The 27,616-nt window shown below is 35.2% G+C and overlaps 3 protein-coding genes across 3 annotated transcripts; 1 reads left to right on the forward strand and 2 right to left on the reverse strand.

Annotated features, from left to right (window-relative positions):
- Positions 1 to 595: 595 nt before the first annotated feature.
- On the forward strand, positions 596 to 7,628 carry LOC118349184 (replication protein A 70 kDa DNA-binding subunit B-like). Its single transcript, XM_035692761.1, has 7 exons — positions 596 to 742; positions 957 to 1,227; positions 1,313 to 1,409; positions 1,523 to 1,647; positions 1,733 to 1,811; positions 2,423 to 2,543; positions 7,575 to 7,628. Exons 1-7 carry the CDS (start codon positions 596 to 598, stop codon positions 7,626 to 7,628), a joined length of 894 nt encoding a protein of 297 aa, XP_035548654.1.
- A 10,122-nt stretch (positions 7,629 to 17,750) lies between these two features.
- On the reverse strand, positions 17,751 to 18,936 carry LOC108989013 (putative invertase inhibitor). The gene has a single exon (XM_018962456.2). The coding sequence runs from the start codon at positions 18,811 to 18,813 to the stop codon at positions 18,265 to 18,267; it is 549 nt and encodes a 182-aa protein (XP_018818001.1). The 5' UTR covers positions 18,814 to 18,936; the 3' UTR covers positions 17,751 to 18,264.
- A 1,483-nt stretch (positions 18,937 to 20,419) lies between these two features.
- On the reverse strand, positions 20,420 to 21,704 carry LOC108989003 (RING-H2 finger protein ATL5-like). The gene has a single exon (XM_018962445.2). It carries the CDS (start codon positions 21,392 to 21,394, stop codon positions 20,771 to 20,773), a length of 624 nt encoding a protein of 207 aa, XP_018817990.1. The 5' UTR covers positions 21,395 to 21,704; the 3' UTR covers positions 20,420 to 20,770.
- Positions 21,705 to 27,616: the final 5,912 nt, after the last annotated feature.

A 27,616-nucleotide genomic window follows, 5' to 3' on the forward strand; every position in this document is an offset into this window, starting at 1 on the left:
TTAGTTCTATATGTAAATACTTACATTAATATTTACAGTTTTACCCATATAATTATACATAATCAATTAGTAAAATATTGAAATTTAAAAAAATCCAAAATTAAATTAAATAATTTGATAAAATAGAGTACACATTCAATAAAAATAATATTGTGCACAAACTTGTATTTCTTCAAGAAAAAAATAAAATAAAAATTTTATGAATATTAATAATAAAGTTTGTAAATAATAGAGATGTACTTTCCGATTAAATAATTATTAGATTTTAAAAAATGAAAGTTTAGTAGTGGTATTAATGAAAGTTTTTATATATATAAACTTGAGACAAGAAATTCTACCGACAAATTTAGTTCTATATGTAAATACTTACATCAATATTTACAGTTTTACCCATATAATTATATATAATCAATTAGTAAAATATTGAAATTTTTAAAAATCGAAAATTTAATTAAATAATTTGATAAAATAGAGTACACATTCAATAAAATTAATATTGTGCATAAACTTGTATTTTAAAATATGTTTCAAGAACATAATGAAATACAAATTTTATGAATATTTTCTTTCTCTTCATTCATAAGTAGGCTTCAACATGAGGACTATCTATACATCAATCAAAGACATTACTCCAAGTACAAAAAATTGGAGCATCAAGATGATTGTGTCAGACAAATCTCCCAAACGTACTGCACAACATTCGCCGACAAAATATCAAAATCTGACATTGATAGACCCTGAGGTAACACATTGACATCATTATCATTCTTGCAAAAATATACTTAATATTTATATTATATTCTTTCACATGATATATCCAAAATAAATATATATTCCCCTTACAAGATAGATTCATTCTAACTATATTCTCAGAATAAATCTTATATATATTTAATAAATACTATTTTACAATCAATAGAATACAAATAACTATTCATTTATACAATATTATGCAGGGCAACCGACTACAAGCAACAATTTTCGGCAAAGATATAGACCTACGTAATGATATGTTACACATCTTCCGGTCTTACTACATCGGTAATGCTTATGTTAAGCCTTTAGATCCCAGGCATAGAATTGAAGCGCATGAATACCAGTGGATCTTAAATTCAAGAACAATCATCGAAAACATTCCAGATGACGAAGTGGAATTACAACCACCAGAATATGATATTATCACATTCACCAATCTGCATGACTACAAAGACACTGGAACCGAAATAGGTAAATATCACATCGATATATTTAACATACATCTTGATACTCTTATTCAGTTTTCACAAAAATTTTATTTAACATAATTGGACAGCTATTTTGGCGATCGCAATATACATGAAACCTCCTAGAGAAATTATCTCAATACATGGGCCAACAAAAATTCAAGAAATATATGTTATCGACCAGAGGTAAAAAAGATTTCTCAACTATATATGTGATATTAATCAATTCTTTAATTAACTTATTTTCAATAGTATTTCATCATGCTACACTTTTAAATACTTTATCCTAAATTTTACAGCCTAATGCCCATATGGTTGACTATGTGGAGTCGATTTGTGGATGGTGAATGCCGAATAATCTCTGATATTATTGAAGCTAAGCCAACTCTACTCGCAATACGTATAAAAGTTGGTTCATACAATGGTATATTACACAACTTATAATATCAGCATTTATTAAAAATAGAATGTTATTATCTACTAACAAATTTCTCTTCTTTATAATATAGGTCTCTCTCTTTCGTCTCAACCAACGAGTGTATTTACCTTAAATCCTGTCATCCCTGCTGCAACTCCATTATGTCAATGGTAATTCTTTCTTGCTTTATTATATATATGTACAATTTGTACCTACTATATCTTTTCCTCCATGATTTCTCTCATTCATTTTAAATTATTCTAAAAATATTTAGGACGATGCTAAACCATGCACTGTTTGAAGAAATCGTCGAAAAAAATCTACATCACACAAAGGCATCAGTATCAGCGTCGGCATCAAATGTTGACATGAAAGATATAATTAAGCTTGATGATCTTGCTGGTTTTCTTAAATCATTACAACCAATGACGGTACATTTCTAACCTTATCTTAAGGCTACATATTATTTACAACCACTAAAAATATATATCTGTTGCAAAATTAATGCAGAAAGCAAAATTTTGGATTAAAGCAACTATTTGTGTTGTCGATCTCCATCAAATATTCTTCTACATGTCCTGCATCGGGTGTAAAAAAGGGACTGGATATGAACAAAATGAAAAATTTCAATGTTATCATTGCAAATACATGAGTAATGCACAACCACGATGTACATCTTATATTCATATTTTACGTCGTAAATGTTTCTTTAATCAATTTTATATTATATTCAAATTATTGCTTAATCATTCAGACTAAAAAATATAGTTTGTTTATATAGCTGTCGAGCTTACATCGACGTTGACGATGGTAATGGACGACTAGGAGCTGTCATGTTCGGTAAAATCGCAGAAGAAGCTCCAGGTTGCACAGCAATCGAACTAATGGAACATACAGGAGAGGTAACCAACTTATTCATATTCCAATTTATATCTTAAAACATTTAATTTTAGATATTCAAATAGGAAATTACTAAAAATATCTTTTACATTATATTTATTCACCATACAGGAACATTTACCGTATATCCAAAATATTGTAAAATTATGTTCCACAAAAAAATGGATCATACAATTGGGTGCAGATTTATATCAACTCCAAAAACAACGTCACAAAAACTTCAACGTTCTCTCCATAAATGCTGTGAATGAGGAGAACAATGCTGTGAATGAGGAAAACACACCACTTTGAATCCATTATGTAATATTTTGTTGTTTCAGACTTTACTTTCAGTAGCAAAAGAAACAATTATGTAATATTTAGTCATTTTAGACTCTACTTTCAGTAACCAAAAAAACAATTATGTAATATTCACTTTCCTGACTTGCTTAAACATATAGTCTGTCTAAATCTATTATTAGAGACTTTAAACAATTATAATTTACTTAAACAATTAATTATATTATGTTCATAGACCTAATCATTAAATTCTCTTATTCTACACTAGATGTTTATATTTTAGAATAACCTAATACAGGGCAAACGTGCATCGCACGTACATACACTGCTAGTAGATAGATATATATATATATATATATATAATATATCCCTTATATATTAAAAGTGGCTATAGACATATCAATAGAAATGAATAATATTTTTATTTGACACTTTTTATTCCACTTATATCCTTATGTAATTGATTGTTATTATCGTTATGCCCTCGAATCCTTTGTATAGGATGAATAGTTTTTTTGGTCCAATTTTGCCATCTGCTTTCTCAAATTCTCATCTTTTTATATTTTTCTTTTTCTCACCGACTATGTAAAGTATATTTTTACGGTATTTCACTTGTCTCTTTCCAGCTTTCTTTTTATCTAAATATTGGTGGGAATTTTTTTCCTCTCATTTTCTCACGTTTCCAATATCTTTTACTATTCACTTTCTCAAACAAACTTTTGGGTTCTTCTGTATTAAAATTTATTTTCTTGCCTGTGAATCTCGTCGTTATGCAGGTATGAGTTTTCTTCGTCTCTCTTCTCAATTGAAGCTCTTTGAATTTTTAGAATCTGTGTAAAAAACTCACATGTATAATCTGGATTACCTTTCATTCAAAATAATGTGATTAATAGACATGCATAAACTTGAATGAAATCAGACATCAATTCAGACGAAATAAACACTATATAATATCTGTTTAGATCTAAAAATAATTAGCGATGAGACGATTTAACTGTTAACAAATACAAAATTGGACGAAACAAGTATTATGTAATATCTGTTTAAATAAACAAAAACTGGTGATGAGACGATTTAACAAACAAAAATAAGTGAGATCTTAGAGATCTTTACACCAGCGCATTGGGACGGCGTGAGGAAAACTAAATTTACGTAAAAAATTGTGATTATAAAGTTGGTGATTTTGGTATGCAACTCCAATGAGCTTGGCAATTGAATGATGATTTGTATGTTGGCTCATTTATGTAAATAATAGTATTGTTAATTAGGTGTTGTTCAGAATCTGTTTTTAAAGAGTTTTTATTTAATAAATTGTTACTATTATATACTCTGTAAAGAGATTTTAAGATTTTTTTTTCCTCCAATCAGACGCTACATACAAGGGGCATACGTGCTAGAATATTATATATATATATAATCTTGTGAACGGAATATTGAATATTGCCTCCATGGCAACAGCTACAAGAATGAAGAACCTTCATCAGCTGAAAGTTGAAACAATTATGACACGCTAGATATTTTAGCTGTCCTTTTTTTTTTTTTTTTCTCTTTGATTGTCCGCAGGAACCTCACAATCCCCATATTCTTTGCGCACGTCTCATCAATTAATACAGCATGAACGTGAGATTAATTAAATCTTAACTAAAGTCTTTTTTGTTTAATAAAAAAAACTGCCAGCTCATGCTTTCCTTAACACATCATATATATAATATCTCATTCTCAAAATATTTCTCTCCTCCATTTAAATATTGCTTTTTATTCTTATTATTTATTTACTCTTAATAGTTTGGCCTATGTCATATGGAGCCTAACTACAATAATTTGATTTTTAGTTCTGAGATTCTTTCGGAACGAAATTAGATTTCATCCCTGGAAGTGACACCCAAATTGTAAATACTGTTTGAACAATAATTTGTCATTCGAACGATAATATTTAGAGACAAAATCAATCGTCCCTAAAAGTGATTCCGTTTGAATTATGGTAATATCGTTCAAATGGTAAGAAATACGTTTGAACAGTAACAAATGTGTTCGAGCAATTACAATAACATTCAAACTATTTTAACTTCATCTGAATGATATACATCTGTTCGAACAGAAAAATTTTCATCTCAAAAGACCTGTTTTGTTGTAGTGCCTGGATATGCTTGTGGCGGCCTAGTTTAATGACCCAACCTGACCTTACAAGAAATCTTTGCAATTTTTTGTGGTTTTTTAATGATTCTTGGGCCGATTCCTTGGCAAATGATTTTTTTACTTAATTTAGCTCTTGATCAGACCCAATCCGCTAACTAGGCCTAGTTATATTATTATTTTGTACGGGAACCATACATGCTTATCATCTGAAATAAAATCATATGTAGCTCTGTGAACGTATACACGTTGCTGAACCACTTAAACCTTGTATTGTGTGTGATTGATTCCACTTTTTGTTTTACTTTTTCTCTTATCATTCAAAGATCACAATGGATCCTTGATTTTATACTTAGATAGATCATATTAATCCCGAAATTACTATTTGAGTGGATATATTGATCAAACGAAGCTTTAATTTATGAAAATTTAACGTTTGAGTATGTTGATTTTCTTTATCAACTGAACTCTTATAGAGTGTGACTCGAGTGAACTTTTTAATTATGTTTTGCTCGAGCAATATGTCGAGCGAGCTCTTGGGTTGCCTTTGATCAAGTATAGAATTAGGCTCCACACCCAAAAATTCTCCCACTTGGAGACTGGTACATCCACCTACCTCCAGAACTGAATCTGCACCTCTGCAGGTCATAGCTCCTGCCCTCAAACTAGAAGACCAAGTGAAGTTGCGCACAACTTTAATTTCTAAAGCGTAACAGCCTAAGTCAACATATTTGCAGAGTTTTTGCTTCCACAAATCTTCTCAAGTATCAATTGGCCATCATCAAGAAGAGACCGTATAAAATGATACTTGATCTGAATATACTTAGTCCTGAAATGAAATGTTGGATTCTTGATAAAGATTATGGCATTATGACTATCGTTGTAGAGAGTTTCTTCTCATTCTTCTTAGCCAACTCCTCCAAAAAGCTCTATAACCAAATCACTTCCTTTGCAACTTCTTATACAACAACATACTTAGCTTCTTTGATAGAAAATGCAATAGTCTTCTAGAAGTTTGAATCCTAAGACATAGTTGTACAACCCAAAGTGTATACGAAACATATGGTACTCTTCCTGCTATTAGTGTCACTTGCCAAGTCAGCATCAACATAACACTGTCCCTTTAAAAGGCTTCTGTGAAGCACAATGCTACATTCCTGGATTACTCATGTACCTGCTCAAACCTCTGATTGCATGGGAAATATATGGTCTCAAATAGACCATACCATACATCAAAGAGCCAACATTTGAGGCATAGGGTACTGACGGAGTCTAGGTTCATGGAGGAGTCTTAGCATGAGAAAGAGTGTTAATAGTTAGTAGTTACTAATAAGTCTATTTTTCGTAGTTGTCAATAAGGGGATAAATACCCATGTCGTTATTATTATCTAGTTATCATCTTTTAGAATAGTTATCAATAATGAGTTAAATACCAAGTCATTGTTTTAGTGTTTGCAGTCGTTCTTAACTATTGATAAAGTAGCTATAATTGTAACTATTTAAGGATCCAAGTGGTGCGATGAGGGACACTTTTGACGAATTAATAAAGTATACTTTGATCCTGAGATGGGAAAAATCTGGTGAGATGCCAGATGAGTGTGTGAGTTATATTTTATTTGCAAGTTTGAGAGGTCATGTGTCAATTTTGGTATCAAGAGCCAAAGTTCCTATCGTTCACCACCATGCATACATGAACCTGCAACCACTTTGCCACCAATCACCTAACACCACAACAACGAGATTATGGATTGGGAAGGCAAGAGTACAGCATCAAAGCGTTGAAGAACAACTACACATGCTACATCAGCCTCCCATTACAGATTGGGAAGAGATGAAATTAAGACTGTAAGAGAAGTATTTACTGATTGACTATGAGGAGATGTTATTTGAGGAGCTGTTGTTGTTAAGGCAAGGAGTGATGTCCGTAGATGATCATACTAACAAATTCCACGAACTCAACATCCATAGCCGTGTGTCCAAAACAGAGCACCAATCCCTTGCATGCTACATGGCTGGTTTGCGAGACGACACAAGTCTGGATGGCGTGGCCACTTTGCAGTCGTTTGCCCCACATAAAAACAAGAATTGGCTTTAACTTGTGAAAACATGATTACGACTGCCAAGGACAAGATGACATCGGATATCGATGAAGACGTCGATGCCATGGGACCATAAGAAATACTAAAGGGGTCCCAACTACTGGTTCATGTGATTCGATGTAAACTAACCTGACAAAAGAAGGAGGAGCTAGCAGGGAATGACTGGTTATGCAACAACATTTTCTAGACTCGGGTGGAGCACCAAGGCAGATATTTGAATATGATCATCGATAACGGGAGTGGAGTGAACATTATCTCACAAGAGGTCATGCATAAACTGAAGCTTCCAGTGGAAAAGCACCCTCAACTGTATAGATTGAGCTGGATCGATGATACCTCCATCCCTGTGAAAAACCAATGTTTGATCACTTTTTCCCTCGGGTAGCACTTCGTTGATACCATACGCTGTGATGTGATCCCTATGAAAGCCTAACACTTGTTATTGGGTCACCCTTGGTTATACGATAGACGAGTCAGGTATGACAATTATAAGAACACATACTTCTTTTTGTATAATGACAGGAAGGTGACCCTGCAGCCCATGAAGATCCACGACTTCGATCATCTAGCAAGTGAGGATCGCATATTCACACTAAAGGGATTCTCTCATGCAATCCACGACCGTGGAATTATTTTTTCCTTAATCACCAAGGCCATAATAGCACTACCTATTGTAAGTGAACCACTGCCAGAGATAAGGGAACTCTTGGAGGAGTTTTCTGACATCACCCCAAAGGAGCTGCCTCAATCTCATGAGGGATATCCAACACGCTATGGACTTGGTACCGGGGTTAAATTTTGCCCAATACAAAGCACTACCTACTGTAAGTGAACCACTGCCAGAGATAAAGGAACTCTTGGAGGAGTTTTCTGACATCACCCTAGAGGAGCTTCCTCAATCTCCACCCCCCATGAGGGATATCCAACACGCCGTGGACCTGGTACCTAGGGCAACTTTGCCCAATTTGCCTACTTATCGGATGAGCCCGACCAAACACAAGGAGCTCCAGCGGCAAATACAGAGCTTGCTTGACAAATGATCTATTCGTGAGAGCCTTAGTCCTTGTGCTGTACCTACCCTACTCTCACCCAAGAAGGACGGAAGCTGGTAGATGTGTATTGATAGTCATGCAATCAACAAAATTACGGTGAAGTATCACTTCCCTATTCCCCGTTTGGATGATATGTTGGACATGTTATATGGTGCACATATCTTCTCCAAGATTGACCTATATAGTGGCTACCACCAAATACAACTACAACATGGGGACGAGTGGAAAACTGCCTTCAAGACAAATGAGGGTCTTTTGGAGTGGCATGTAATGTCGTTCGGACTCATGAATTCCCCCAGTACGTTTATGCGAGTTATGACCCAAGTAATGCCATTCATTAACAAGTTTGTTGTAGTCTACTTTGATGACATCGTTGTGTTCAACCAAGGACTACCCCGACCATTTAAACCATCTACATCAAGTAATGGAAGTCCTCCATTTTGAAAGCTTCTCCATACATTTAAAGAAGTGCACATTTGCCCAAAGCTCGGTGGTATTTCTAGGATTCGTCATCTCAGATCAGAGAGTTTCCACAGATCCTACCAAGGTGCAAGTTGTTCGAGAATAGCCCACTCTGAGTAATGTCCATGAAGCACGTAGCTTTCATTGGATTAGCTTCATTCTATCGACGTTTTATCTCAGGATTCAGTAGTATCATAGCCCCGATCACTAAGTGCACAAAAAACGGATCATTCGTGTGGACTCCAACAGCTGAACAAGCATTCCAAACCATCATGCAACATCTCACAAAGGCCCTTGTCCTTTAGCTACCCAACTTCGAACAGCGTTTCAAGGTCGCCTGCGATGCGTCCCATACGAGCATAGGAGGAGTACTTAGCCAACAGGGACACCCCATTGGATACTTCAGCGAAAAACTTAATGAGACTCGACGTTGTTATTCTACATACGATCTAGAGTTTTACACCCTTTTACAGTCTTTATGCCACCGAAGGCATTATCTCATCCATCGTGAATTTGTCCTATACACTGATCATGACTCAATTCGGCATCTACAATCCGATAAACAATCAAGTGCCAAACACGCTCAATGGGTAGATTTCCTATAACAATTCTCATTCGTTCTCAAACATAAGGTGGGGTCTGAAAACAGAGTCACTGATGCCCTCAGCATCAAGACCTCGTTGCTCACCACCCTCATGGTAACAACAGTGGGCCATGACTCCATCAAAACATAATACAATACCAATACCAAGCTTGGCCCTATATACGTGGCACTACAGTCGGGACCTTCCGCACAACAAGCTTTCTTCACCCTCATGGATGGATTTGTCTTCTACGTACCGTACTAGACTTTGCTTAGCTGACACAAGCATTTGAGCCTTCATCACCAATGAACTACATGTTGGAGGGATTGCTGGTCACTTTGGGTGCAAAACTATTCAGCTTGTTGAAGAGAAGTTCTGGTGGCCGAGCCTCAAATGAGATGTCCAGAGAATAGTTCAACGTTGTCAAGTTTGTTAGCTATCTAAGGGGCAGAAACATAACACGGGTATGTATACACCTCTACCCATATCGACTCAGCTATGGGAAGACCTTAGCATGTACTTTGTGCTTGGCCTTCCACGGACCATACGTGGGCACGACTCTATTTTTGTAGTGGTAGATCGATTCTAAAAAATGGCTCATTTCCTTCTGTGTAGCCGAACTTATGATGCATCTATAGTCGTCGCCATATTTTTTGCCGAGGTGGTATCTTTGCATGGTATTCCAAAAACCATTACCTTTGATAGCAATGTTATGTTCATTAGTTATTTTTGGAAAACTTTATGGGCAAAGATAGGGCCAAAACTTCAATTTTCTAGTGGTTTCCACCCAAAAACGGAATTGGTTAATCGAAGCTTGGAAACCTTATTACATTGTCTCGTTGCTAATCATGGTACCACCTGGGATCTCCTACTCCCTCAGGCTGAGTTTGCTTACAACAACTCCGTCAATTGCAGCATGGGCTGTTCCCCGTTTGAAATAGTCACTGGACTTAAACCGAGGGCCACATTGGACCTTTCTCCCCTGCCATTACCACCTAGAGTTAGTGAGGGGGCTACTAATTTTTGTAGACATTTGCAAGAAGTCCACCAAGAAGTGCGCAGCGCGGCATATAAGCAACACGTAGATGTTTGACATAGGCATGTAGAGTTCCAACCTGGGGACCTAGTACTCACGCATATTAGACCAGAGAGATTCCCACATGGCTCAACAACCAAACTGCACTCTCTCAAAGATGGGCCATTCTAGGTGCTACTTTGTTTGGGTCAAAATGCCTATTTACTCGAACTACCTACAGATGTGCAAATTAGTCCCATTTTCAACATGGAAGACTTGATAGCCTGTCCAGGGGATGATGCGTCACCAGTTGAGGATAGCAAAACTGCTACACTTCCCAGTAGTTGCCAACCTTGGGAAGCCATTGAAGCTATCTTTGATGATCAAATAGTGTCCACCAGATGAGGAGGATACCAAAAGTTCCTTGTCAAGTGGAAAAACAGGCCACTATTGGATTTTTCATGGTTAAAGACGGAAGAAGTCCAATGTCTTGATTCGGACTTAAATGAATTTTATTAGGCCCAACATCTGTTGGAGTTGGATTTTTTTGGGGGAGGGGAAAATTGATGGAGTCTAGGTTCGTGGAGGAGTCTTGGCATGAGAATGAGTGTTAAGAGTTAGTAGTTACTAATAAGTCTATTTTTCATAGTTGTCAATAAGGGGATAAATACTCATGTCGTTATTATTATCTAGTTATCGTCTTTTAAAGTAGTTGTCAATAAGGAGTTAAATACCAAGTCATTGTTACCGTGTCTGCAGTTGTTCTTATCTATTGTTAAAGTAGCTATAATTGTAACTATTTAAGGATCCAAGTGGTACGATGAGGGACACTTTTGATGAATTAATATACTATACTTTGATCCTGAGATAGGAAAAATCTAGTGAGACGCTAGACGAGTGTGTGAGTTCTATTTTATTTACGAGTTTCAGAGGTCCTGCGTCAAGTACCTTACTCATATGATCACGCTCCTCCTCTGATTTCGGTAATTGATCTTTGCTAAGTCTGAAGTGACTTCCTAAGGGTGTACTCACCAGCTTAGCTTTGTCCATATTGAACTTGTTAAGCACTCTTTCTACATACTCTACTTGTGAAAGTCTTAACATACATTTGACTCTATCTCTAATAATTTCCATGTTAAGGATTTGCTTTGCAGCTCCCAAATCTTTCATTGCAAACTGTCTCTTCAGGTCATTGATTTCCTCAATGCTGGGTCCTACAATGAGTATATCATCTACATACAGTAACAAAATGATATACGAGTCTTCAAAATACCTAACATAACAATATTCGTCTGCCTAACATCTGATGATGTACCCTAAACGACATATAAAACTGTTAGGTTTCTTGTACCACTACCTGGAAGCTTTGTTTCAGACTATACAACCTCTTCTTCAGTTTGCAAACAATGCTTTTCGTCTCTTGTACTGTGAATCCCTCTGGCTTATGCATGCAGATGTCTTCTTCTAAGCCTTCGTGAAAAAAAGTTGTCTTGTCATCTAGCTGCTCAAGATCTAAATCTTTTGTAACCTGACTCACTAAAAAATGAGCAACACAAAGGCTATCCCAAGTGCAAGATGATGTCGCATAATAATTAGGAATAAATTCATAAATAGTCTTCTCATGAAAAGTTACTTAAAATCAAACTCATTTAAAATGATGAAAATATTCACAAAGAGAAAATAAAAATGGTGGTATGTGCAATGAATGGAATAGTGCAACGGGAATGAAAACGGCACTAGTCATGGACTAGATTCATATTTTTGGATTTTTGAGGGTCGAAATGAAACGTAAAAGACTAACAAATTAAAATTAACAATCAATGAATCAACTAAGCTAAACAATCTTAAATAATCTGAAAATTAAATAATAAAACATAAATTATTTAAGTCCTAATTAAGTTTTAATTAATCCAATATGCAATGTAACTAAGATATTAATAAAACTAAGCTACAAATTAAATTAGATTAGAAAATAATTGACAAAATACGAGCTGAAATTTGAAAAGCCCCAAAATCAAGATTCTAGGGTTCATCCTTGTATTCAAATCACAAATTCTCAAAATCAATCTATAGTAATTGTAATCATTGTTAAATGAAAGCTTAAAAGAACAAGAAAAAATAACAACATTAAGTAAAATAAATAGTAAATAAATTGCCAAAACTTCTAAATCAAAAATCTAAAAAATACTTCATAAACTTTAAACTGAAATTAAATAAAAAGTAAAGAATGAAAAGAGCAAGCTAAATGAATAAAGATGAAAGTGAAAAGCAGTGGAAGAGAAGGCTGGAGCGCGGCAATTAGACCCCTGGAAGAGCTTTTCAAACGCGTGCGGCGCTTCCAAAATGTATGTTGTTTTTTTTTTCAAGCCGAAAAGAAACCTCCTTTTTTATATGTGCGTGTTGCGTCCGTCCAAAAGCCTTTCTTTTTTTTTTTTTTTTCCCTGTGGCGTTTCTTTCCTTTCAGCATGCATGCATTTTCTTTTATTTTTCTTTGCTTTTTCCGTGTGAGTCCGTCACAAGCCAAAACTCAACTTTTCATCAACCCAAAAGTAGCTTGGGTGCCACGTGTTGTGTGGCTTTAGAGAAAAAAAAAACTGGTGCCTTTTTCACTTTCCTTTTGGTGCCTCTTTTAACTTTTCTCATATTTTTTCATTTCTTGACCTATAAAAACAATAGAAATTAAAAAAAAAATAATAAAAAAAAAATAATAGAATATCAAAAATATATTGTACATGTGAATGAATATTGTACATGTGAATGAATATTGTCCAATTAAATTACAAGTTATAAAATTAAGCATAAATCATACTATTAACCAATTTAAATCACAACTCGAATTTATTTATCTTAACCATTTTCCATCTAAAACTAATAATAATGTAATGAAATAAATAAAATATATTGGTTCTAAATATATAAAATATGCAATAACTCAGCTCAATCATAACCACCATTCTAAGTACTAATCTGATAGTCGTGATTTTCAATACTTGGGAGAAAATCTCATAGTAGTCAATGCCTTTCTTCTGCTAAAATCCTTTCACAAAAATTCTAGCTTTATACCTCTTGTTGTCATCATGCTCTTTCTTTACCCAGTATACCCATTTATTCTGTAAAGCCTTCTTCCCTATTGGTCCCTATTGGAAGTTCAGTCTACTCCCATGTAAGATTTTCTAACAGAGAATCCATCTCATCTTTCATAGGTAACTCCAACTTGCTAGAATTCTTATTCAATAAGGTCTACTCATAACTCTGTGGCTCACCACCATTAGTCAGTAGACTGTAGTTCAAGGTGGGTGAGGACCTCTGCGAGGGTTTTAATGGTACTGGTAGACCTATAAACTACAATTGCGGGTGTAGACGGCTCTGGATCTATCTGCAAAATAATAGGAATGGGTACACTGGGCCCACTCTCCCTACCAATCACATCTCTGCTCTGCACTATAACCTTTGATAGATCATCTAGGCTCACAAACTCAGACTCATGAGGAACTGCATCTTCTGCTATACTGGACCTACCTTTGTACATAACTTTCTTGTTAAAAGAAACGTTCATGTACTCAACAACATCGTTATGTTGTCTGGATCTAGGAATGGTCTTCTCAATTTTGACACCGTGTGCTCAGTGATCCTTGAAACTTCCATCAATGTATTCTCCACCATTATCAGATTTCAAACATTTCAATTTCAGGTCTGTCTCTATCCCAACTATGGCTTTCCATTTCTTGAACAAATGAAACACATTAAATTTAAACTTCAAGATATAAATCCAAACCTTTCTATTGTAGTCATCAATGAATATAAGGTAATATCGAGAACCTCCAAGAGATGGGATTGGGGAAGGCCCCATAAATCAGTGTATACAAGTTTTAGCTTTCTTGACCTCAGTGCTCTACCATTCTTCAAGAAACTAACCATTTTTTGCTTCCCTAGAATACAACTTTTACAAATGTCCAGATCAATTGACTTCAGTTTTGACTATTTTCCCTGTGACATAAATGACTTCATTCCTTTCTGGCCCTTATAACCCAGCTTGCAGTGCCATAGTTCATCATCATTCTCATGTTCAGTTACTGCAATCATATTACGTGGTCTCGATGTCATATAAAGAGTATCGGTCTTTTATACATGAGCCAAGATCATCAATCATTTTATAACCTTCCATATGCCACCTGAGAAAATTATTGAATGACTACTATCATCCAGCTATCCCACAAAGATTAGATTCTTCTTTAGCTCAAGAATATGTTTGACTTTCTGAAAGATCGACACATTCTTGTTTGGGAGTATGATGCGAACATCTTCCACTCCTACTACATCCAACGCTTCACCATTAGCCAAATACACCTTACCTAAGTCACCAACAACATAGTTATCCATGATTTCTCGGTGTGAAGTAGTGTAAAATGAAGCTCCCAAATCCAATACCCAATCATCAACTAGCCTGTGAACAACAAGAAGTAGTGTATCATGTACTTCCTCAACCATAGTGTTTGCAATGTCATTCTCCGTCTTTTTTGGATTTTTGCTATTTCTTTTGAAGTGACCAGTCTTGCCACAATTCCAGCAAGTGCTTTACTGCCCAGATCTTGAATTCATTATGTCCCTATTTTTGGACTTTGACCTACCTTTCTTTAAAATTCTTTCATAACCTCTACCCCAAAAATTAATATTAAGGGCAGAACCTGAACTTGAGGTTTTGCCAGAATCTCCTCTGTGTACTTCCTCAACAAGAATTAAATCTTGAATATCATTCTATTTCAATTTCATTTTAATAACAGAATTACTCACAGACATTCTCATGACTTTCCAACTATTTGACAATAATGCCAACATAATTAATGCTAGAATCTCATTATCAAACTCAATTTTAACAGATGAAAAATTGATTTGTTATAGTATTAAATTCATTCAGACTTTGGGCAACAAATGTACATTCAGGCATGTTTAGATTGAACAGTTTCTTCATCAGATGCACATTATTATTCGCTGATGGCTTCTTGTATATACTAGACAAAGCCACCATAAGATCTGCAGTGGTCTTTTCCTTAATAGCATTTTGTGCAACTGACCTTAATAGAATTAATTGGATAACCCATGGAACCTGTCAATCTAACAAATCTCACTCAGCATTTCTTGAGTTGTCCAGCTTCTTCCCCAATAGAGCAACATAGAGTGTTTCTTCGTAAAGATAATTCTCAATCTACATTCTCCAATATCCAAAATCTATACTGTCAAACCTCTCAATTCCATACACCTTCACTTCTTCTCTAGCCATCATTCATATTCAAATCCAAACCTTAAGCTCTGATACTAGTTGCTGGGAATGATAAAGAGAAATTAGTTAAGCAAAGTAGAGAGAAATCAATCACACGACACATGATTTACATGGTTTGGCAATATGCCTATTTCCATAGAGTTGTAGGGAATTTTATTTAGTGGGCAAGTTGAAGTACACAATGGAAATAAAAAAGTATCTCACTCCTCACACTCTCTCCCTCTCTCTAGAGCTGCCTCAATTCAATTCTTGCTAAAAAATGCCTATCATACTGTTTCATTGTTTTAAAGCATATATATATATATATATATATATATATATATATAAATGTGGTGTGGTGAAAACCCTAAGGTGGCAATTTTTATGTTATTCACTCGATCGAGACTTGAGCGAACTTTTTGTCTGGAGTCTCTCAAACAATCAGTCGAGCGAGACTCGAGCCAATTTTTTGCTTGGGTTTCGCTCGAGTTAACTGATGAGCACAACTCTGGCAAACTCTCTGCTCGAGCTTCACTCAAGCGATATGTCAAGCGAACTCTTAGGTTGCCTCTGCTAAAGTATTGAACCAAGTTCCACACCTAACAAATCCTAAGTCGTGGTTGCTACAACAACATTTTTTCATTAAACTAACATAGATTGGATAGAAAGCTCTTTCTAAAATAGGAACCTAACCCTAGGGATCACTTTAAAATAGACATTTTAAACTACAAGTTTCAGCTTAAAAAAAAAAAAAAAAAACAAGGTTAATTGCAATACTAGTACTTGAGTATTTATGTTTTCACAAATCAACATTATAGTTTTGAACTTTCGCAATATTGACAAGTGGAATCGTTATGTCAAGTATCAGTCTTCAATTGGCTGGATGCCACGTATCACGAATTGTAGAATGACACGTTACATTACCATGCCATATAGCTATGTAATCATTAGTTTCCTAAGGAGAGATTGACGAAGGTTCTATTTGTAAATTTTCTGAAGTTCAGGTACATTAATGTTGTGAAACTAGAAACTTTAGCCTCGATTTTTGAAAGAGCAATGCTATTTGAATGACTTTACACCACACACACCTTCCATATGATATAATTTGATTTGTGTGATTTTGCAATTAAACCTTAAACAACTAAAACTCCAACAACTTAATCCCTTTATAATCTTGGTTTTCACTTCTAATGTTGAAGGGAGATGACCTTACACTTTGATCAATGACGTACACGACTAAATAAACACGTTGCCTACATTAATGCTTATGGCTATTGGTCAAGCTGTACAATTAACTTGTGAACTCGACCCGGCCTAAATTTTTAATTCGTTCCAACTCAAAATAACCGACCCAAAACAAAGCAGGTTGAAAACTGAAACTTCAGTTTGATTTTCGATTATGATCGAGTCGGTTCAAGTAATTACTCAATACCCGAAAGTGGTTGTCGTCCATCTTCCATCATTACGACTCCCCTCACCACATACTAATTTATCTAATCAAAGGTTGTCACAGACCCTAGCTAGTTATCTAGAACTTTCCATAGACAAACCGTCTAAGAAACTACACTCTGTCAAAAGTAGAGATTTCAAACCGTCTCCACTTTCACTCTATGGAGAAAATATTCAAGAGATTATTTCTTTTTTATTATTAGGGGAGCTGCTCTAGAGAGAAAAGGGGGAGAGAGCGAGAGGTCTTTTTTCCACGGGCAAAAGTTAAGATTTGTAGCTCTTATATATAGCTAGCCCTCGAGTAGCTTGGCATGGATGGTTGAAATATGTGAAGAAAGGAGGGTATTAATTAATTAAGGCGGTATACTCGGTTATTAGGACAGGACGACAGTTTCAAAGACAACAAGCCTAATTAATGGCATTTTTTTAAACAGCTTTTAGGTTTGATTGGTCGTACGTACCTTTATAATCTCCGATGTGTTTGATATATTTTTTTTTCATAACTTGCGGCATTTGCAACAATTTCAGTAATCTCGATCTAGAGAAATACGTAAATATACCAAGTATATACACAAAAATATTTAAAAAAAAAATCATTTTACAAGTAGAGGCCACTTTATATGGCAGTACCTCATATTATAAATCACTTTTTATTACATCAAATCACATTAATTAATTTCTATTTTTTTTATAACTTTGTTTGTAAACCTAACGCCTCATGTGATCTTATCTTTCATCGAATTAATAGTTTAAAATTAATCTATAATAGGTGCACAAGATTAACTCAAATACAATGTGCTAAATTAAGGAGAAAATAATAATAATAATATTGTTATTATAATTAGCTTTCTGTAATGACATGCTATCAACGGGTTCAAATCAAATTCAGCTACCCAGCCATTAACTTGGCTGAAATAATATTGGATTATCCAGTTCGTATATTGGCTGCACAAGAGACCATAAATAGAAAAATGCAAGAAAACTGACGAAATTCGTATATTATCCTCTCTTTTTTTTATTTTCATTTTTCTTTTGCATAAAAGACAGACATTGATCGAGCCACTGATCATGAGTTACAAAAATAGAAAAAGGACATTAAAATTCCCGTTACAACTTCAAACCATAATAATATCTAAACTTCTCAAGCATTTCTCTTGATCCTTAGAAGATTACTCACCTCTCCATATTTATATATATTAGCCGTACGTAAATGAACATGAATAAGATCTCCGAATGCCTTAATCAATCAGACTTGATTTGACACATTATCTGATCAGCTATGCATAGAAATTATATATAATGCTAAAGAAATTTAAGATTGAGTAATTGAATTAGGTCCAAACTCCAAATTAAGACACCACATGCATGCGTGCATTAATATTATTATTACTCACTAATTGTCAACCAAGAGTACTTTAACGACGGTCAGGGCATTGTTGGCTAACTGGCGAAAAAGCCTATTCTTGTGTGACATCTCAGACTTCTGTCCTTGGAATGCAGCCTCGCATGAATCGGCATCAGTCTCCGCTACCTTAAGCCAGGTGTTCGCGTCGTGGTAGGCCTTCTGCGAGAGAGCAGAAATGGAGTTCTCGAGCTGCTCGGCCGCATCCAAGTAATAATCCTTGCATTCTTCTACGCCCTGCTGGATGGAAGGCTCTGCGCCCGTGTTATTGTTGCCCAACAAATGCAGTTCATGCAATATGTTGGTGGCGTTTTGGTAAGCGAGCGTGACTGCAATGGAAGCTAAGCCGCTCAGGTCGGCATCTTTGCTTTTTGAGTGTGAGTTTAGGGTATTGACACAAAAATCCTTGTGAGTTGAGCGGTTGCAGGCATGTTCTATGAGATCGTTGGTTTTCGATAGATTCATGTCCGCTGCAATTTGGTGCGGCACGAAGGCAAAGATCAGGGCGGAGAGCAAGAAAAAAGCTGTAATGGGTTTCATGATGACTTCTTCTCTAATTTGCAGCGTACGTACGTAGTATTGCTTTTTTTTTTTGGCTGCAAATGATATTAATTAGGGTTAAGTCGCAATATTGGTGGTGGAAAGAGAACTTGATAATGGGGTTTATATGGGAAAGGCCAAAGGGTTGATTTGATTTGAATGGAGATTCTGAGCTTTGGCGCAGAAAAAAATGGAGAGCCGATCGAGCTTTGTTTTGACTAATAATATTACGTACGTACGCGGTCTGTTCGTTACTAAACTGGCATCAACTAGTCATGTATTCTGTTCCTGCATTTTTGGGGATCGATAAATATAGTATGTTGTTAGTAAATACACGCATTACACACCAACATGCGTTACACACATGTAGCTTGATTTCAACCTAATTAACAGCTTAGAATTTCTCGACCCTATTCTTAACTTCTACGTACAAAAATATATAAATGTCAGTAATATTATATATATAGTTTTTGCACAAGTATTTTCTATTAATTAAAATATTACTATATATATATATTTTTTAATTTGTTTCGATTTTATTCAACTTGGATATATGGGTTGTTCTGCATGAAGTTGAGCTAGGATGGTAACCTAATTTATTCCGGGCTCTTCATGCGTGCGTCTGCCGGCCAGAGTACGTACTAAATTATGCAAAGAAAACGAAAAAAAAAAAGAAAAGAAAAAATATATTAATAGTAAAGCTGAGACCGAATCATTCCTGGCAAGAAATTAAAAAGACATTATTGGCTAACAGAGAACCTTGAGTACTGTGTTATGGATGTCTTTATTGACTTTCTATTAGGTGAGACTCGAGAGCCTCGTGGGCTTTGATACTTCGATGCATTAATAATAGCATGCAGCCAATTTAATTTTATGGTCTACACCACCTTTTGTTTTTTTTTTTTTAATTTTCCAAATGTCACTTACAAGTATATAGGTGGTCATGATCAGTTTGAATAAGTAGTGAATGATTAAAATTTATTTATTCCATTTTTATTTGAATAAAAATTTATTTATTCAATTTTATTTGAATAACGGAAGTCATGCAAGTTTGAGTAGTACTTTTATCATTGAATTATATTTTATGATCACTAATAACTCATTCATTATTGAGCGAGTTCGAATTTATTTACGAATTATTTAATTTTGACAAAATAGATTATTAATTTATATTTCGGAACTTTTTTAAAAAAAATTAAGAAATGAATTTAATTTTTAATTTTTTTTATATAATTTATCTAGATGTTATATATGAGTGACTGTGTTAATAAAATTCAAGCTGAACTTTATACGAATCACATTATATAATAATCGATCGTAATTTTGTGTTTACGATTTGATCGAATCGATCTGGCCAATTGGCTTATCGAATACATTAACTTGTTTATAGCCCTATCTCTAGTATAAGTACATATACATACATACGTATATATATATATATGCATATATACGTATATACATATATACATATATATACACACACACACACACATATATATATATATACATATATATATATATATATATATATATATAAGCATCACCAGTGATGCATGATTATATCCGCCACTTCACCTTTTCCTTTTTATTCAACAAAACGATAACATCTTGGTGGAGTCAAACTCCAAAACCTTACCTCTTTTATTACTTCAAAATAAGGATGTACATGATCCCACAAGAGTGAGGAAAAGCTCAAACCAGAAGCCCATATCAAACTGTGGGTACATTTGCCACGGATGCAAAATCAACCTCCACGTGTTCTGATACAGAGCCGCTGCTAACACCAAACAGACTCCCATTTCTTGTTGTCTCGATGTTCAAATTCCGATTCATGCGCATCATCAGAGCATATATTCCATCATATGCTCCAAATCCTCTTCAAAGATAGAACCCGATTACCCGAATCATTGAACCCGTATCCCTCCGGTGAGCCCGAGCCTATGATCTCATCCAACCCTCACAACCTAGGCACCTCCACGACCACACCCACTAGGTCGAAGGGCTTCCCATGGAAATCCGATGGCCCAGGATTCGGCGGCTGTGAAAAACCTGGGTAACACCTTTCGAGCTGAGCCGGTTCTGTTGCTGGACTGGCGGGTGAGTTCTCTCTTTCGGCCGAAATATCTGGCTTCAACATAGAAATATCGGCCTGAAGCGGGTCTCTGCAGAGTGGGCAATTAGAGACAGACTGGAACCACGTATCGATGCACTCGACGTGAAAAGTATGTTGACATTTGGGCAAGACTCGGCCTTTGTCTTCGTCTTCGAACTCGGATAAGCACACGGCGCAGTCCAGCGGAGAGTCGTGGGATTTGGAGGAGTAGGTGAAGGTCGGGAGTGCTTTGAGGATGGAGGGGTCGAGGGCCTCGGCAGAGGTGGTGACGTTGGTAGTAAAGGGATAATATGATGGGTGGCGAGAAGAGCGGGTGCGTGCGCGACGGCGGTGGCTGCGGTCGTCAGTGTCGTAGCAGCATCGGGAGTAGCTGTGAAAGCAGACCATGATGAGTACCACAAGGAAGAGAATGATCACTGAGCATAGCATAATCTTCCCGTTGAGAGCATAGCTTGGGGCATCCTCCATGAGTGAGAGAGAGAGAGAGAGAGAGAGAGAGGTATGAGAGTTTGGGGGAGAGAGCTTAGGTGGTTTTATCACTTACAGGGGTGGTGGAAAGGGCAGAGGAAGGTTCCTATGCTATGTGCTCTGAAAACGGGTTTCGGGTTTTGCTTTTCTAGGGCTTTTGGCGGGATTCATTACAAGTAAATTTCCCTTTTTAGTAGTATCTAATCCTCTTGGATCTGATTTGGCAAAAGCCACGTACTTTGTATTTGCATGACGTGGCATGGTCGTGTATATCCATATGTCCAATCTAATGCGTCAATAGTCATTAACATATATAGTACTGTGCGTTAATTACAGATGTATTATATACATATACAGCTATATCTATTAATACTTTTATTATTATCTCATTAAAATTTAATAATTTGTGATCAAAGGAGAATATATACCACGTCACTTACATTTTAGAGAAATGTTTTATCAATAAATAGATTTTATAAAAGTAAAATTATAAAATAATGTGATTTGATATAATATATAATATCAAACCCCGTTAATTTATAATTTTATTTTTATGCGATTTTTTCATAGATTTAATACTTTTATGTTATACACATATCTAAATGAAAACCTGCATCCTAATTTAATGGCAATTGGCATTTCCTAAATTCTAAGAAGAGGCCTGTTAATGTTATTTAACATCACTCAAGATAGCTAATTAAGCAGTTCAAAGAAGTTTAAATTATGTATATAAATTCACTACGTTAGCCCTTTTGACCTGTCTGATCAGTACACTAGGGAAATGCAGAGGACTCGCAATGAATCGATCATCATGTTCCTCTTTTATGGTAAAGGTTTCCATCGGATAAGGATGATCACCACGCCGACAGAACACATGAATTTTATATTATATAATCTCGTACGTTCTGGTACTGTTGGTGGTGTTTATGAATGGGAGGCAACTATATATATAAAAGATAATGATTGGATAATAAACTAATTAGAAGTGATTGTCCACTTTTAATCGCTTTTAGTGCAAACTAGCTGGCCATTTACAAGTTAATTGGATCAAATAAGATTAAACTATAAACACTTTTTTGTTTTTGTCCCTAGCATGCATGCATGCTACAAAAAAAATAAGTTTTTGTGGTTATTTAATTACGACGAAAAGATTATTTATGATCAAAACAGACTCATTTTAATTATAAATAGTTATTTTATTGAAATTAAATAGTCACAAATAAATAATTTTCTTGTAATGTGGGAGAAGTGAGAACCGATTTCGGTGGGAAAGAGAAAATGCAACCAATTCACAAGTTGCTGCTGCAACATGCATGGCATTGCTGGGTATGGGTGAATTAATCCCAAACTTTGAAAAGTAGAGTACTACCTTGCAAAAGAGTACAAATGCAATAAATAGCAAAGGTCGCTGTTGGGAAAGAATCAAATCATTATCAAAGGAGTGATAGAAGGGTAGCCTTACCCACATATATGTTACAGTAATTGAGGTGTCTTAATATGACACGTGGACAATCACGTGACCTAGTTAGATTGTAATGAGTACTTGCTCTACGTCGTCAAATGGTGTATTTATAAACCGATTTGTAAATAACAGAACTCAATTAACATGTATGGTTTGTAAAATTATTAATTTGACGTGAAAAGATAAATTTAATTGTTTATATTTATCTTAATACTCCTCATGTGTCGGGATGACAAATCGTATTTTTGGATCATCTTCGTGTTATGTCAAGTCATGAATATTCGACTATATAAGTCAATCCAAACTCGACCTGTTAAGCTAAACATGTCAAACTTTCAAACTCTACTCAATACATTTAGATAGCAGATCGTGTCTTGTCACTCATTTTGGCTTATTTTATAATTAATTAAAAATAAATTAACACAACACGACCCATTTAAATTCGTTTCATATATATAAATGGGTTGAACTAACACACATAACTCATTTGACCTGATTAACTCAATTTCATATAAAAGTTACAAATCTATATTTATTAGTAACCACAATATCTTAAAAAATATATATTAATATTTTTTAAATTCTAACATATAATAAAACCAATATTACAAACCATACAATAACAAATATATATGAACATAGGTTTAAAATTACAATTCCAATAATAAAAAAAATAAAAACATAAACATACTAAGAAATATCAATATTACAACTTAACAATAATAAAATTTTAATTTTGAAATTCAATCTAAACGAGTCAAAATTAGTTGATTTCATGTTAAGCGGGTTGATCCGTTAATAAAATCCAAACCGTTAACATCAAACTCAAATCCGCTAATTTCGTATCGTATTCATGTTGGATTTACGAGTCCTGTCACATATTGTCACCCATACTCATATTTGGATCAATCTATCTCTAAATAAAAAAATTTCTATACATCACACTATTATCAGGTCAACCAATTTTGACATAAGATGTGACATACTACTATATAAGATGTGACATAAGAAAATTTCATTTTACTATATAAGATGTAACATATTTTTTTATCCACCTCTTCATATGGAAGGGAAACTTGTTAGTACATATCAACTCAAATTAAAAATTACTATCAGTCATGTTATTAATTAATTGTACCTAGCGGTTCTGGCAAAATATTTGCCAAAATTTACCTACAAGTGCTCTTACGATTCATCATCAATGCTGCAAATTCATTTCTAACGTTTGGTAGATAGTACGCCAACTTCTTTTTTTTTTTTTTTATAAAACGGATGTTACCCTTCATTCAAAGAGGACTTACAAAGTTGACTTGAAAAACAAGTCAATTACAAACGTTAGTATCTTTCCAGTACACTTTCGTGACTGATATGGTCTAGTCCAGACAGTAAATCTCTAAAGACCTAGATCTTAGAGAAAATACCACATCTGTCCACGACAGAGATTACAAAGCCCCATACCCCGACTAAGCAGGGTAAGGTATACCAAACCCCGTCAACGCGGAGGAGGGACTAATACTCCATTCGGACCAAAGTCCGAAGGCACTACTTTTTTTGAATTTTTATTAACCAAGAAACTATATTACATAAAGAAAACTACAAAGAAAAAACACTGCCCCAAAAGAAAAACAAAACACAGAGGTGGCTGTGGCGCGTGCAGTACACGCGCCACTCTAGAAGGGAACCGACAGTCGACCTTGGAGATCCCGGACTCAGAGACTCCAGAAACGCCGCGCGTGGTATTGGCAAAGGGCTCCCGGTGGTGCGTGAAGGCCACGTGCCAAACGACGCCGAAACTATGAGCCGCGCGTGCGGGCTACTCGCCGCTCCATTTGGTGCCGCATTCGGTGGTCTTTAAGATCGGCGGCAGGGCAACACCATGGAGGGGCTCGTGCTAGCCTGTGGGCGGCGAAAAGACCCAGATCGGCGGCTCACTCTTATTTCGCCTGAAAATACACAAAAACACAACAAAAACCACAAAGAAGAGAAGGGATGGAGGAGGAGGAGGAGGAGGAGGAGGAGGAGGAGAAGGGGAAGGGAGCTGAAGCTCCCCCCCTCAAGTCGGATCTGTGAAAGCGGTTTTTAGAGAGAAGGGAGAGAGTTTTCGAGAGCGAGAGAGAGAATTTTTGGTACGCCAACTTATACCATGCAATTCATGCCGAGCGATGTTCTTCTGTGGGTCCTATATATTGGCTGTCATTATCGCATGCAATCAGTGAGCAATATATACGAGATCCATCCAACAGTAGAGTCATTCTTCGGGTCCTATAATTTTGAATTCGGACAGCAGACAACTTTGGTAATTATTGGGCGTGGCTGTGGAGTGGGACACATCCCACAGCCAACGCGTCCTGTTTCAACAAGACACTACAAGCTAGATAATGCACTTCTCGGGACCAAAAGTTTGATACCAAAAAATGGCATTTTCATCCCAAAAGAGTATTAGAGATAAAAAAAATTCCGTCTCTATTTTATCTCAAAAGGTCATTCTCAAAAATTTTTAGAGACAAAATTTAAATTTTATTACAAAAAATACTTTTAGGGACAAAATTTGGCAGAACCGGTTGGAAGCATTCAAACGAGAATATTCTTTTGGGACGAAATATTTTCGTCCCAAAAAACCGTTCGAATTGAAGATTTATTGTTCAAACAGTAGTCTATCTATTCGAACTCAATTGAAATTTGATTCAAACGAAGCAAATTTATTTGATCTTGTTCGAATGGAGGGAGTGTTCGAGCAGTTTATGTCTGTTCAAACAAAAATAATCTAATTGAACGTGATTTATCAACATTTGAATTGAAAATATCTATTTGAATTGGTGGTTCAATATTTTTGTTCGAACGGTGTATGGTGCATTCCAATGATGACAAATGTGTTCGAACAAGCTATTATATGTTCGAATGTTCAAATGTGAAGTCTGTTCGAAGAAACAATTAATCTATTCGAACAGATTTGACGGTTCAAGTCATTCAAATGGTTTTGATTTGTAGTTTAAACGAAAGCTGAAATGCATTCGAAGGGTAATAAATTGTAAATTATTGTTCGAATTGGGTATTTTATGTTCGAACGGTACTCATGTTACAGTAAATTGTAAATTCAAATATGAAACTAATATTAAATATTGTAATTAAAATATCGCATTTGTTCAAATGTTACATCAAGTCAGAATAATAAAAAGACACCTAAAAAAAATAAGTTTTTTAGATTGTGGTGACATAGTTTTGGAACATCATTAACTAGCACTATTTGAACATTTTTTGGGAATGAATCTCCAGCTTCTTCTGCAGGTTTTGTTCTAATCTCACATTTATACCCGCTGTCTGATCTAATTGAGTCTGCAACTCTCTTTGCTTGGATCTCAAATGTTCGATCTCGAGTCTTACTTCCTCTAATTTTTTAGAGTTGTTATTTGATCTGACTTGAGAAGATGGTGATGATGTTGAGGAAGGCTTCACGCAATGTCCTAAGCCTCTCAGATATCCAGAACGTGATCCAAGAACCTGAGAAAATATCTTAACATCGTTCACAGATGATTTATCAGATGAAGTTGCAACAGTTTCCATAAGTAATACCATCTTGTCCTACAAAAAAAAAAAAAAAATCATTAAAGATAGTATAAATAACAAAAATATTATTAGATACAAATAAAAAGACTTAAACTTACATAATTTACTTTTGCTTCGAAATTAGTCCAAACACTATCATGATTTGTATGTAATTTAGCATACAATTGGTAAGATTATAGTCAGTAGGATTTTCTTTTTCATATAAAAGGAAAATCTATATTATAACTTCAATCACAAATTTTGATATGTTAATATTTAACGGTGGACTAGTATAACGTTACTAATTTTTTTGTAGTCGATAAAAAGATCGAGAAACCGCATGATGGTGTATCGTTATATTTGTTCTATTTGTTTTGTTGACAGTATTTCGTTGCTACAAAACAAGAAACAACATTATTACTATATTTTTTTAATGCATCTATCATATACCATAACGAAATATAGCAGCAAAATTACCTAATATGCAGGATCTTCAAACATATCACAAAACTTCTCCCATTCATTTGGTGGCATGTCTTGGAATGGATTTTGACGTGCCTCTGTTTCACTACTGAACTTTTGATAGTGTGCATGACATCTATCTTTGTACCCCCAGAATACATTGGACATCAGCTCATCAATTGTTAGTCGATCATCTTGCCGCCCAAAATTAAGTTCAAACTCATCTTGAAAAAATTATAAACGATTAAGTTCAAATACAAACTAATTATAAATTAACATGTTATAATACTTAATTGTTTTCTATGAAAATTATTACCAGACAACGAATTTTGATTTGATTTTTCACATCTTGGAGAACTTTAGCCCAAGAGGATGTAGCAATCCGTGCATATGTATGAGTAAGGGTACCAACATAAGAAGCAAGCCAGGCTGTAAAATATCCAGAGCCACCGGTGTAATCATCATGAATATCAACTTCAACTTTTCCCGTTTTCCTTACTTTCTCTATACAGACACCTCTAGTAACACCTCGACTTTGGCGATGGCTTACAACAGCTATTCAGACCTAAAAAAATTTGTCTCTAAAGATCAAATTTCTTGTAGTGAAAGTCACAGATCCAAGCCTATAATTCATTCGGTGTCATCCTTGCTCTTAATTTCCTGTTTGCATTCGTTAAGATATAAAATAAAGTCTATCTCTTATCATCAGTTTAAAATTTTAGGATAAGTGGTGATTTCACATGGTATTAGAGCAA

The sequence above is a fragment of the Juglans regia genome, chromosome 8 (assembly GCF_001411555.2).
Source record: "Juglans regia cultivar Chandler chromosome 8, Walnut 2.0, whole genome shotgun sequence".
Lineage (NCBI taxonomy): Eukaryota > Viridiplantae > Streptophyta > Magnoliopsida > Fagales > Juglandaceae > Juglans > Juglans regia.